The 13,912-nt window shown below is 49.0% G+C and overlaps 1 protein-coding gene across 1 annotated transcript in view; it reads right to left on the bottom strand.

Moving 5' to 3' along the window:
- Nucleotides 1-1,777: 1,777 nt before the first annotated feature.
- WLS (Wnt ligand secretion mediator) overlaps nt 1,778-13,912 on the bottom strand; it is a 32,624-nt gene continuing 20,489 nt past the window's right edge. Inside the window, exons 3-12 of the mRNA XM_088531955.1 lie at nt 10,716-10,840; nt 9,517-9,678; nt 8,291-8,427; nt 7,759-7,927; nt 7,474-7,571; nt 6,707-6,770; nt 5,908-6,051; nt 4,128-4,211; nt 2,537-2,690; nt 1,778-1,897 (exon numbers count right to left, since the gene is read on the bottom strand). Of these exons, the coding sequence (XP_088388081.1) occupies nt 1,788-1,897; nt 2,537-2,690; nt 4,128-4,211; nt 5,908-6,051; nt 6,707-6,770; nt 7,474-7,571; nt 7,759-7,927; nt 8,291-8,427; nt 9,517-9,678; nt 10,716-10,840 (1,247 nt within the window). The 3' untranslated portion in view covers nt 1,778-1,787. The remainder of the gene's footprint in view (nt 1,898-2,536; nt 2,691-4,127; nt 4,212-5,907; nt 6,052-6,706; nt 6,771-7,473; nt 7,572-7,758; nt 7,928-8,290; nt 8,428-9,516; nt 9,679-10,715; nt 10,841-13,912) is intronic.

Below are 13,912 nucleotides of genomic sequence, written 5' to 3'. Positions count from 1 at the left end.
TACGTCCAGACATAGCAGCACATGAATGACTTCATCTGGAGCGTTGCCTTCGACATCCCTCAAGTGTGACCCAGCGTGTCCCAGGCTAGGGACATGATTTCTGGCTTCACAGCCTCAACTCCTGCCCCGAGCCCGAAACACACATACAAAACAGAACTTACTGTAAAACCAGCACGCAGCAATCCTTAATTGCATGTCTTAATGCACACCTTGGCTAGAGATGAACTAAGGCTACGCAGATCACATCAGCTCCGCCGTTTCCTAGTTATGCCTTGATTTTGCAGCCTTAATACACAAAACAGTTCATGTGTAATTCCAGAGGTCTTGAGGATCCAAGGAGAGCGTGTCACCTATTTCAGTAGGTGCTTCTGCGGGAAGTGCTGGCAGCTTGGGAAGCTGCGGTTCTCCGGGGCGTCTCCGACACCCCCGCGGCCGACGGATCCGGATCTGCCAGGGGGCAAACAGGGCTCGGGAGGGTGCGATACACAGAACCAGCATGAACAGAACATGGTCTGGTACCGGGCAACAAGGCCCTCTGGATTCTTGGGCTCTAGTTCCTGGCAGAACATATGCCCTGAGCAGGACAGGCCCTTTTGGTGCCAGCCCAAGCCACCAAAACTCGCTGAGCTCTTGTCCCCAGCACAGTGCAGTTTAACCTCCATCCCGATCAGTGCCCCTTCTCCACTGCTGGTCAGCTCACAAGAGCCAGTTCCACCTATTCAAGGAAGGGGGGGTGAGCTCATCTTCTCCCACCGTTTTTCCTCTGGAAAGCAAAGAATCATGCTAGTGCATGACAAGGGGAGTTTTTCAAGTCTGTTGATCAAAAAATGAAAACTTTTCGTCAGAAAAATCCATCTCTACCACCAGGTATGCTCCGTTCTGCAGTGCGAGGAGAAGCAGGGCTCTCCAGCAGATCCTCTGCCTGACTTACAGGCATGGAGCTGAGAACAGACCCTCCCCGGGCTCTTTCTGTTCTTCCTCGTGGCACAAAAGCAGCATAAAAATGAAGGAGCCATAACAAATAGGGAAGATGGAAGAAGGCAACGAGAGGGAGGAGAGCCAAGGAGGCTGAGAAACAGGCTGGATTGGCTCTAAGAACCTGCATCTGAAACTCAACTCAGGCATCAAGTTTTTACATTCCCCTATATTCAACAAACAGCAGTAAAATCTACTAAAAAAGCATGTTGTTTCTTCTTCTACTCCTCAAATCCTATACATTACAAATAATCTACTCCCTTCCCTAGTTATGTTTCACTCAAGTGATAAGAGGTTTGCTGCGGAGTTGAAGGGCTGTACTGAAAAGTATAAATTGGGATCATTGCGGTTACGATGGAATTTAATGTTTTTAAAGTGAGGCTTTAGTCCATGCCCCAAGCCCAACATATTAAAAGATACACACCTGAAAAAACCTCAAAATATTGAATCCTCGCTCAAGAACTGAGCTCCATGCACTGCTTGCACTGCATGCACAGGCACAAGGCAGCCAAATAAAAACTACCCCATGTCAGCTCTGCTGCTTCCTACCTTCTGAATGTGCGACTTTGCAACCTTAATGCTTTTCTAGCAGATCTTTATGCGCTTGAGTGTAACACAATACAGGTATCCCTCCCCCCAGAAATAACTACACCATATTAAAGAGTTTACAAATGTTCTGCCCGGTGTCACCGCTCCGTGAAAACACACTAGATCCCGGGCGTTCATAAAGCAAGTGGCTTCGGACACGTCTCCTCGAGGAGGCTCCGTGCCGTCCTGCGTCTCCGCCGCGCATCCGGCCGCGGTGCTCCGCGCTACTCCTGCGCCTCCTTGCGAGCCAGCTTGTAGACCTCGGTGGGCCCGTCCACGTGCGTGATGGTGGTGGTGAGCTGCAGCTCCTCGCCGCTGCTCACGGCCAGGTCACCTGCGGGACAAGGGCACTCTGCCACGCTGCTCCCGCAGCCAGGAAGCCAAGGATGGGCTTGATTCGCCACCCGATCCCAGGAACAGTAATGGGGACTAAGGACTGACATCTCCACTAATCTAATCAGTGCTGCTGAGGGCTTCTGAAAAGCAACCAAGAGCACTGCCATTCTCCACTTGGCCAGACTTCTGTTTCTCCTTTTCCCCTTCCTCCGTTTGGCCGAAAGAATTAGAGTTGGACAAAGCACCTTTAGTTTCTTTCAGTTTTCTGGCAATTATTATTATATATACATACATATATATATATATATATATATCTTTCAGCCATAATCCCAAGAAACCACCTATTAAGGAGCTGAGCCACAACATGAAGTGGTTTCAATGATTTAAAATTAATATTAACAAAGGAGAACAGCTAGAATGTCTCTAGAAAGCATTGACTAAGCACGTGGGCTTTTCTGACATAGTTACAAATAAAATGTCTGCACGAAAAGAAAGTGTTTGGAAAACAAACTATCACATGGATAACATTTCAGGATGACACATTTTCATTTCAGCAAAAGAAGTGCATGAGTATTGACCTGGATACCCCTTCCCTCCCCTGAGGGCTCTCCCCTGCGGCTCAGGCAGAGCCACTCACCATTGGACTGATCTTCCCCGTAGTTCTTGTGCGAAGGCGCGTACAGGAACATCAGCGCGAACACGTACAGGTTCCACATCCCATAGATGCCCGTGAAGAAGGCGCTGTTCACCTGTATCGTGATGTCCCCCCACTTCCAGTGGCCTTCGGTGACCTGTGCGGAGACAGCGGGCACACGCAGACACGTCAGGAAGACCCGGTTCACTGCAGCTCACGCTACGGCGCCAGCTTTGAGGCAGTTAATAAGGAAGTGTTCCACGGGATCAAGTAAATGGATGTATAACAGCCACAGTAACAGAGACATTAGCCTCGAGTTCTCTTTGTTAGTTCCCATCTGCAGGAAAAACGGAACTTCCAAAGGGAACATATCAGACAGCTTCTGTGATTTATCATTCTTAAAAGTGACAAAATCTCTCACATTCTGCGATATAACATTGCCATGACGGAGGTGTTCAGCAGAGACTGCCGCATAAAGGGCAGTACCTAGGAGACAACTAGTTACATCTGAAAACATTAGACTTCTATAAATAGGCCTTTTATGCCAGGAAAAGCAGCATGAATAATGCGAAAAGCTAATGTGCTGAATGCCCGGGCTGAGAGCACCAGCCTTAGACATACAGAGATATGTCAAGATTTATGAAAATATCATCAATATTAATACTACCTGAAGATACACAGACTGCGTTGGCTTCCATTAAAGAAACAGAGCCAAGGAGGTAGCAAGTCTTTTGCTGCTAAGGCGAGTTTCCCTTGGAGAGCAATGGGAGGTCCTGCTGCAAAGAGAAACGCCAGGACCTGGGCAAGGAGGAGCGGGCAGGGCAGGAGGAGCCGGGCGCACGGGCAGCGGCGGCCACGGTCATCGCCCACACACTGAATTGCAGGGGGCATCTCTCAAACCCTTGTGTCAGGCTAACAGATTTTTCTGCTATATTTTCCATCAGGACCAGCCACATACCCTGAAGCATAAACAGTGCTGAGAGTTGAGAAAATCTCCCCAAGCACGTAATTCTATAGAGCACCTCATAAGAAGACGGTACATACAACCGTATCCACTGTTTCTGTGAAGCTGCAAGCAGCTTTGTCTTTAGGAACCACCATAAATGTCACATTTGAGACAAATGCAATTTTAGCAGTGGGCTATTTGCACAGAAAGCTCATTTGCAGATAAAGACTGTATTCTAGCTTGGAATGAATAGGTATATATGCTGCTAGAAACAATATGGTTGCTAAGTCAAAACCCAAGAAATATTTAATTCTGGTATTTCTTATGTTTCTTTGTGGTATAAAAAGCCACGGGTTTCTTTTAACACAAACAGAACATCTTCCCTCTTGCTGAGTTCTCAGAAGTGACTGAACTATTTTGGCTGATATTTCAGAAAACACAGGCCCAAACGTTGCTGTGAGCCAGGCGCCTTTGTGAAAGCTCCGGCCTCACCGATTGTATGGCAGTGTTTAAAATAAAGGAAAAGGAGTTCTTAAAAAGCAGCTGTACCTACAACACGCACGCGGCCCTCCTCTCTGACCTGCACAAGGGGACCCTGGTACTGGGGAACCTGAGGGCGACCTGCTCAGCGGGAGCCCCAGCACTCACCTGACTCACGATGAAGAAGATGACCGTCATGGCTGCACAGGCCAGAGTAATGAGCATCAAGAACTTGAACCTAAAAATCAACCCCTGCTTAGAGAGAAATGTCACTGGTCACATTAACAGAATCCACAAAAACCCATTTTTGTTTTTAGCATGTAAAAGACAAGTTAAAAAAAAAAAAAAAAAAAAAAGAGTCCAACCCACGAAACCCCAAACCAAAACAACTTCCACCCACTCCTCTGTACTGCGCTCCTGCCAGCCAATATTCTCCACTCCCCACACACGTCTGCATTCCTCCCAGCACGCCGACTCGGGCCTACATGTCTGGACAGCTCTTGCTTTCCATTACACTCGCTTTTGTGACTGATTTGCTATGAGTTAGTGCGAGCGAGGCGGCTGAGCAGCCCGAGCGGGACGTCTCGGTGACCCAAGAGCAAACCCGGCAGCTCCCAGCTTTGCTGAGCACACAGAGCTGCCTTTGGTGCCCTGCAACCTCCACGGAGAGCTCTGGCAGTTCAGCAGGACTCCTCTGGGTGCTGCTGGGTTTGCACCAGGACACTGAGCCTCAGCCCCAGGGAACATCCGGCAGGAATTACAGCAATTCCAAATCCTTGCCAAAATCTAGTCTGCGTATTGCAAAAGAACGGCGATTGCAAGACAAGCAATTTATGGCTCAAGATCACATTGTTTGGAATCCTACCATGCACGTCATTTGCTTTTACTAGTTTTAACATTTTACTAGATTTGTTTTCTTTTTCTCTTTTATTTCTTTGTAATTATTTCTGCAGTTTTGAAGGAAATGCCAGTGTGTGCATAACCATTAGGCCACAGCATGACCACATATAGCTGTTAGTTTAACTTCTCCAGATAAAATTCAGGTCTGCTGGATGCTGGTGGCTGGAGCACAGCTACAGCAGCAGAAGTCATGCACCTCTCATTAAGGGGAAAGACGGGGGGAAAAAGCTAAATATCTTGCCCAGATTTTCTCACATCCTATTTTCTCTTTGGAAGGAATTATGTGCATTCCTGATGAGTGATAACCGATCTGTTCAAATTGGAGGTGACCATTATCAAACACAAAAATGTTGGTGAAAAATATTTACACACCCAGGAAAACAACAGGCTCTCTCAGCTATAGCACTTAGTTTTGCAGCAGATAAAGACAGCTAGGACGGAAGCAACATACAAAAACACAGACTAAAAGGGGGATAATTAGCTGAACGTATTGGATTTTAATCCTGTTCTGACAGTCTCTCTTTTGACATTTCTCCAGGAAAAATTACCCCCAAAATCTGTGACTTTGTGGTATGGGAAAACAGGAAGGTCTTAGCATTACTTTCCATTACACACAATCCCTGATATTACAGAAGGAGAAACTGGGACACAGAGATGTGTGATGTGCTTTCTCCCCATAATAGCTTAAATTGTAATTTGGAGAATGATCCTCTATCCTTGAATACTGTTCTGAGGGAAAAGATAGTAAACTGGGAGATCACAGTCACTCATAAAAATGAGAATTAACTTCCATACCGTCCTGGGGGATGAAAACATTACATCAGGGCTAAAGATCCAAATAAAGGGAAACAAAAACAGCACTAATGACAGCCCAAAGGAACACAAAGGCAATTAGGGAGATTTGAGCAACATAAGAAAGCCGATAAAAACCACATTTCCAGGTTCAGGAAAATATCAATAAAAAAGTTTTTAGCATGCCCTTGCAAAACCAAAATAAAGCTGAAAATGCATTTTAAAATAAAGAGGCTGAGCAGCCACGAGTTACCACCTCGTAATGCAGACGGCGAGCCTTGCTCATCGCCGGCAGGCTGGACTGTTTTCCACTGATGTTCCTGAACACTTGGAAGACCATAAAACACAGGAACAGAAAATACAGACACAGGCAAATGCCTGCAACTATAATAAAGGCCATCTGAATAGCGTGAGTTAAGAGAAGTAGCATACACAAAACGGAAATAATATAAAAGGCAATTCAGGGGGTTCGCTCACATTAGCAGTGTCACAAAGACGGTAATTCAACTTTTCGAGGGCAGCAGCCATCAAAGCCAGAGCGCTGCCCCCGCGAGCGCGGCAGCCCCCGGCCCGGGCTCGGCTGCTCCCCCAGGACCCCGATCCCGGGAGGCTCCTGCGAGGGGCCGGGATGCGGCCCCGGGAGGGGAAGCACTTCCAGCAGGATGGGGCAGCTCCAAGGAGCGGCTCCCGGAGCCGCTTCCGCAGCGAGCACCAGGGTAACGGCAGCAGAGCGAGCTGGAGCAGCCCTCGCTCTGGGATCACCCTGGCAGCTCTGGGGACCCGAGTCCTCCTGCGCTTCTCCCCAGATCACACAGCGCTCGAGGCAGCGCTTCCCTTTCCCAGTCGCTTCTCCCCAAGCACATCCGCAGTTCCCGGCGGTACCAGCCGGCACTGCCGCTTCCCAGCCCGGAGGCACCTCCCGGAGCCCTTCCCAGCTGCCAAGGGAGGAGGGTTTCCCTCCCTCAGCAGGTATCTGCCGGGGGATCCGCAGGATCTGCGCTTCCCTGCACTTCCCCGCACAGCAGCAGGGGCCCCCAAGCCCAGCAGAAGGATACAGCCAGCTCCGTGCCCACTTCAGTGGTCCAGATGCTGTAGAAGGGGTTTTTCAGTTGCACTCCCCTGGCAAGGAAGAGAATACGGTGCTGTCAAGAGGAGCCAAAAGGAGCAGAGAGAAGCACTTCTGCTCTGCAGCCTGGAAAGAGCCACCCAACAAGAGCAGCCCTTGCCTTCCCCTCTGCACCAAAAAGCCCAGGTGGGGAGCATCTCTCTTTGATCCAAGGGACAGGATAGGCTGCTCTGACCCGTCAGAGAACTGCACAGCGTTCATTAGGACTGTTCTCTGTCACAGGGAACGACTGCCCTGCTTGGCAGGAGAAGCTGTGAGCAGGGGCACACATCTGTGTGTCTGCACGTTGGTGCTCACGTACACGAGCACTCCATTTCTTCAGCCGACTTGGCCCTTTCCAGTGCAGCAAAATACACTTGTGTTTATCAAGTGCTTCTCAGTGACCCTCAGAAAGGCTCGCAGAGAAAGGAGTGAGGACTTGTCCCAGCTCTGCACACAGTTTTCCACTGGGGCGAGCAAACAAGACACGCGCTGCGGCACACGAGACACGTCTCACATCTCATACCCAGTCACGCAACTTAAACCACTTCCTTGCTCACTCATTGTGGCACCTTGAAACTGTGTGCTCAAAATCAGGCAGGTACCAGGGGATCCCTGGGGGGTATTGTAAAGGTTCTGCTCCTCTCCTCACGTGCCACACCGCGTGCACCAGGGCCCATAGCGCTCACCTGGCTCCCAAGGCAGGGCTTCACCTACCTCTCACACATGTCGAAGATGAAGAGGCAGAAGGAGCCAACAGCGATGGGCCCAACCTGCTTCCAGTACCCAGAGAGGCGATTCCGCTCGTTCTGATCCTAATGGAAGCATCGGGAGGTGGGGAGGAGAGCAGGAGAAACCAAGAACAGCATGTTGGTGTGTAACCATCTGATCCAAAACGCAGCCCCACAGCACTGTTTCCAGCGGGCACCAAGTAAAGAGAGGTTGCCCGGGTATTGCTGCAAGTTGGGGTGGCAGCCACTTTCCTTTCAGTGTCCTACCTACCATCATGTGCTCTCCGCAGAAGATGATCCAAAACGACAGGAGCATGGCATAGAAAATGCCTTGTCGGATGTCTCCAAACAGTAACATCCAGGTCCAGTCAAATCCAATGGAGAACCACTCCACTGGGATGTTGATGAACGTCATGGAAATTCCCAGAGCAAAGATGACCCTGGAGAAGCAGAAATACCATCTCACTCCAGCTTGCAAGGAAGCGATATGGAGCGATAGAGGCAGAGAGGCAGCACAAGGAGCGAAGCAGCGTGGGATGGGCGCCATGAGGGTGTTCCCAGAGCCAAGGGCAGCACCTTCCCTCCACCAAACCCTCTGAGACGAAGCCCTCGCAGCAGCCACAGGCAAACGCAGCCCCAGAGGAAGCAGCCGGGTCCACGTGTCCCCCGCGTAACAGGTCTCTGCCCGGTGAGGCTCGAGAGAGGCTGGGATTCTGTCATGAACCTCAGCTGGGGCTTCTTGTATGTGCTCCAAAAGCCACCCAGCAGGGCCACCTCACCCGAGAGCGCTCGTCCCTACTCACTTCTCCAGCAGGACGGGAGCCCGTGTCATCAGCGTGATCCGCCGCCAATACCACACCATGATAATTAAGATGCTGGGGGTGAGGAAAGTTTTCATGGCAAACCACACTTTTGTAAAGCCTCCATTTTGATGGATACCCTAAGGAAAAACAAAGTAGACTGCAGCAGCTGTACACATTTTAGCATCATTATTCTTATACTTATTCTTACCCTCTTCCCTGCTTTTTCTCCTGTGCCAACATGAGAGAAGTACACTGCAACATTTAACATGCGAGCACATGTAGATGCAACCACAGTTTGAAAGACGCTGTTTTTTCAACACAGGAAAGAGCAGCTGCCTACGCAGCCCCCAGACCAGCCAAGCAGGCTTCAAAAGTCCTGAAAACCAAAACGCGCGGGAGCAGGAAGGTGGTCTGAGAGGCGCTTCCGACCCAGCATGGAAAAAGCGCACAAAACTGTTCCCAAAAAGTAACAGGACGTGCATGGAGCTAGTCACCACTGCTGGGAAGAGCACTGGGCAGACTGACGCGTGTCCCCAGACAGCCGCCCTCCCCAGCACCTGCAAACGCCACGGCACAGCTGGCTCGGCGGGACGGACGGTGGTGGAAGGCGCCGTCGCCAACAGCCCCCACAACCACCGCACGGAGCGCAGGGAGCTGACGGGTGCCTCAGCGGCGGCGCTGGGCCCTCCAACCCAGCGCTCCGAGTCCCCCGCCTGCCTCCCTCCTCAGCTCTGCACCGCGAGAGGCAGGATTCCATCAGGAGAGCGAGGCAGGATCAATCAGGAGAGCGAGGCAGGATCAATCAGGAGAGCGAGGCAGGATTCCATCAGGAGGGCGCTCTGCCCACGTCAGGCCACCACACGGAGGCAGGAGGGAGAAGGGGCCCTCGGGGACACGGGAGGAGCCTGGCTCTGCAGCTGGGAGCTCAGGAGAGGAGCTCACGGCTCCGGCAGGGAGCCAGGGAGGCTCGAAGAGGAGATCCCTTGGGCAAGAGAAAGCCCTTGCCTCTCCTGACAGCCCAGAGAGCACACGTCAGCATGATCACAGGCTGGAGATGCCTGTGAACGAGCGTAGGACTTTCCTTGGGGATCGAAGAGGTGGAGAACAAGAAAGGAGCCACAGGCTCTCTGCAATGACAGTTCCAGGCCAAAGCACCTGTACCCCACAGAGCACAGACTCCCTAAAGCGAGGCAAGGAGCCCCAGCACAGGCCAAGCTGGCACTTACCACAAGGCGAATATCCTTTATTTCCCCAATGCCCACGTTAATGCCTTTCCTCTCGTTCACGGGCAGGCGGATGTTGATGAGGTAGTACTTGTGAGCCACGCTTCCAATCTCCATGAACGGGAGGAAGTCACAGTCGTAGTGGCGGCCTTCCGAGTCCAGAGTCTAGGGGAAGGACACAGAGCGGCCGTGGTGGTCAGCTCCCTTCACGCGAGAGCACGGCCTTCGTCGCGCGTTTCTGCAAAACCCCAACTCCGAACACAGCTGCGAACCTTACTTTGGGATTGTGCTTTGGTTGCTTTATCTCTTGTAAGTCTAGAGACACGTATCAGCAATCTGGGGGCTTCTTCCACAAGCTTTTGATTGTTTTGGGTCATTGCAATAACAGCATTTGAACACAAGCCCGTTTCTGTTTCAGGTTCTTAAATATACTGAAAGCCACCAAAACCTTTCACAAAACGGTAGTCTAGTTTGGGATCCAAATTTCCCCCTCAGCAGGCACAACCTGAGACAAAACATGCGTGCAGACCTCTCACACCCTGGTCTGGGGGTTCTGAAGTCCTGTTCTACCAGCCATACTCCCCTCTGCACCTTGCACCCAGCTACTGTCGGGATGGCCCCATGGAAGAGGACAAGTGTTCCTGGAGGTGCAAGCGGTTTGCTGAAAGGGACTGCTTGCTGAAATGGGAGGACAAGGCCCAGAGCTGCAAAACATGGCACGGTGAAGGCCCCAGAACAATTCAAGCCAGGAATTACAGTCTGATTACAGTCTGTAGCACCAAAAAAAAAAAAAAGTTTTATTTGACTAAGATATTCGGTTCTCACCGCAGGCTGTGCTCTTTGTTCCTAAGCCTTATGCCTTGAGGCATTAAGCAACTATTTCAAGAAACTCTGGTCCTGTCTCCTCCTGTCCTTTGACTGCTGCAGGTTCCTCGATAAGTTACTTTCCTTGCCATTTTTTTTCCTGTTTGCACTTGGACCCATGCATTGATCTCAGCCTCTTCTTTGTTATTGCCCTGATTCACACTCTAACTTCAGCCCTTTCCTTACATCATGAAACAAAACCAACTGCACAAGGAGCTCATCAGGTTTTCAAAGATTTTGGTCCAAAATAAAGCTGACAAGTTTGAAAGTTAGGGTGGAACAATTCGGTCAGTGCGCTCCCACACCTCCCCGCTTGCAGCATTACCAGAACACCTTACTTTTGGTGAGCCGAAGGTGCATTTCAGCTTCCTGAGCTCCACTGCATGTGCTATTTCCTCCCAGTCATCAAACATGTCATCGCGGTACGCTAAGGACACATCCAGTGTAATTTCTGCGTTTTCTTCTGCAAGGGTAAGGAAACATCAAGCTTGTTAGGCAGGACAGGGATGGTAGAGAGCACCCAAGAGGTCAAAGAGCCCCTAAGTGCTGAAAGGTCCTAGAAAGGAGGCAACATTACAGCGAGAGTGAAGCCTTCCTGTTCCAGACAATAGAGGTCAAACTCCCTTTGTTCAAAGCATTTATTTCCTCTCTAGTAGAGGAATAAGAGCCTAGTTGCTATGGGTCATAAAAGCCTGATACATTGCTAACATATGACCTACAGCTTGTGCCATGGCTGTGGGTGAAGGCCATTATTTATGCAGCATTAGAAGCTATAGTTCACATAAAACCAAAACCCAGGTGGTTGCAAAGGCAGACAATAAACCGAGAAGTCGTCCAGCACACTCACCTCCACACCCTGCCAGAGGGACTAAGGCAAGCTTTTACTCAGACCTTCTGCAGTTAATAAATGGATATGCATCAGATCCTTCCTTTTCAGAAAGTAAGGATATTGCATCACAAAATATGTTTTAAATGTACATTGATTTTTTTTTCTGTCAGTTGTATAAAAATAAAATGAAACAGATAAACTATAAAACTCTACATGGTTTGATGAACTGTATAAATGAAGAAAATATGCAACTAATGGTAGGTTCTGTTAATGAAATGTGATAATAAAAGTCACCTAGCAGTGTAACCTTGGATTTCTCCTGGTGGCTCGGTTCAACCTCCACGCACCTACCAGGAGGAGCACTGTCCTGGAGGAGCAAACAAGTTCAGTTCTTGCTCAGTCCAGCTGAGCCCCATCTGTTCAACCCAACACCCAGCACCACAACCCGCCCTGCATCCTGAACAAAAAGGCTTTTGACAAAGACGTCCTCTACAAGTGAGAATTTACGCGAAAGAAAAAGAGTCTCAGAGATCTTTTGGGATGGCGGGACATGAGAGACACTGCTGGAGAAACATTAAAATGCATCACAAAGTAAAATCACTTCAGGGGCAGCCTCAGGTAATCCCAGGCTCCCAGAGTAACAAGACACACTACAAAGTTCCTTACAAATAAAGAAACAAATAGATAGAGAGATAAATAAATAAAATTTAGTTGCACTAGTCTCAATGGGAAAAGGAAAGTCCTACAATTCCAGGGAAGACAGTCTCCACGTGATGTTTTCTATGCGTAGCCTCTAACTTAAGCCATTCTACGCAAGCTTGCCAGGAGGATTTTGTAGACCCCCATCAACACAGCTCATGCGCAATGCTGCCTTGCTTCCAGCATTACGGATTGCAATCACACAGGAGCATTTATACACCTAGACCAGGCGACCACGTAAGACTCGGCTCAACGGTTTGTAACTCCATTGCAACTCCAATTGCAACTCCAATGGAGTTTGCAACTCCACTGCCTGTAGAACAGAGTACAAGGGCAAATTAATAAACAGGAAGGTAAGACGTAGGATTCCTGCACTTGAAATGTCACGACAGGGCAGCAGCACTTCACCAAACTGCACAGCACACCTTCAAACACTCACCTTCTAAGACGCTTCTAAAAAGTCATTGCTGTAAGAAGAAAATGGAGTTAAAATAGACTTATCTAAATATGAGTGAGCAAGTCCTCAAAATTAAGAGGTACAGTTCAAGTCTGCTAAGCAGCAACACAAATGGTTTAGAAACCTAAAGCAAGTCTGTACCGGCTCTACCAGATGCAAAATCCTCCCATTTCCCAGGCACTGATCCAAGAGAAGGTTCTCAGAGGAAAACGTTCCCAAAGAAACGTGCGCATGCTGCAATGCAGCCTGTTCTCATGACTCGTCGACCTCCTCCAAGTAGTTGTAGTCATCAAAAAACCGTTGAGCCCTTCACTCCATGTGTCAGTGCTGACGTACCGCACTGTTGCCAACAGCTCACGCTCTAAAGCTGCCTGGAAGCATGATGTGGCCTGCTTGGGATGCAGGACATGCCACGTTTATCTATGGCAAGTCCCTCAGCACCACAGATTCCACCCAGTCTGCGCCATTAGATTACAAGAAACCGTGTCCTGTCACTACAGATGCCTGTTGGGTCTTTCAGCATGGTTAGTGGAGCAGACAAGTGGAACGCCTGTAACGTGCCAATGGCCATTGCTCTTCACCATGAACTTCTGTGTGAAAAATAGCTACCTGCTCTCACAGCAAAATCCTACATATGGAAATAAATTGCTAAGAAAATGAGTATCTGACACACTCAGTGATCTTGAAATCTAGGACCCTGTGCTTCATTATTCTGAAAATGATCACATCTTCATAATTCTGAGGGGAAAGTGTTCAATGCCTACAAAGAAAACACGACAAATATATGGTGCTTGAGAGTCATGCCCCATATATTTGTCATCTCTTTCAGCTATATTTTTGTTGGGGATATGTGGCAGCACACTCATCCAAAATGATGGGAAGGGGTGTGGATGGTCTCTGCGGTTTAGACTTGCTATTTATACAGCGCTTGGAGGTGGCTCTCTCATGCTTTAATGTTGACGAAACAACATTCTTCAGAGCATTTCTCTTGTACACACATAATCTATACTACCCAGATTGACAGCAGGTTCTTTTCTGCAGCAGCCATTAGTTAGGTTTCCGTGAAACCTGAATTCTCCTTCTCAGATCTGCTTTTGAGAAGACCAGCAAAAAATGGATAAATGGGAACATAAGGTTGAACTTGGCCCCATTAAAGGGAACTACAAACTTTATTTCAGAGGCCATAAAACCAACTGGAATGTTTGGGATTAAATCCAACAGAAACAGCTTTTATTATTTCATCTTTGTAATCCAAATGTTGCTGCTGCAATTGCCTATGAAAAGCAGAAGGCCAAAGCCCTACTCCCATATCTTCCCCAGACAGTAGAAATACAATTCAGACCCTCTCTGAATGTCCATTAATCCCTCTGTTGGGAACCATGTCCCATTAGAACAGATTTTTTCCAGTGACCCAAGACTGCATTGATGCCCTGCTGCCAGACTCGACCTGTCCCCATCTGGGGGAACACCCCAGGGCTTGGCAAAATGCTAAGGCCTCAGCAGAAGTGTGACTTACACATGCCAAGATGATACATCTTCATGACATTAAG

This window comes from Tinamus guttatus, unplaced genomic scaffold (genome assembly GCF_059628265.1).
Source record: "Tinamus guttatus ecotype Peru unplaced genomic scaffold, ASM5962826v1 Tinamus_guttatus_pri_ptg000441l, whole genome shotgun sequence".
Lineage (NCBI taxonomy): Eukaryota > Metazoa > Chordata > Aves > Tinamiformes > Tinamidae > Tinamus > Tinamus guttatus.
The sequence above is the reverse complement of the archived record's forward strand: the minus strand, read 5'-3'. Positions and strand labels throughout refer to the sequence as shown.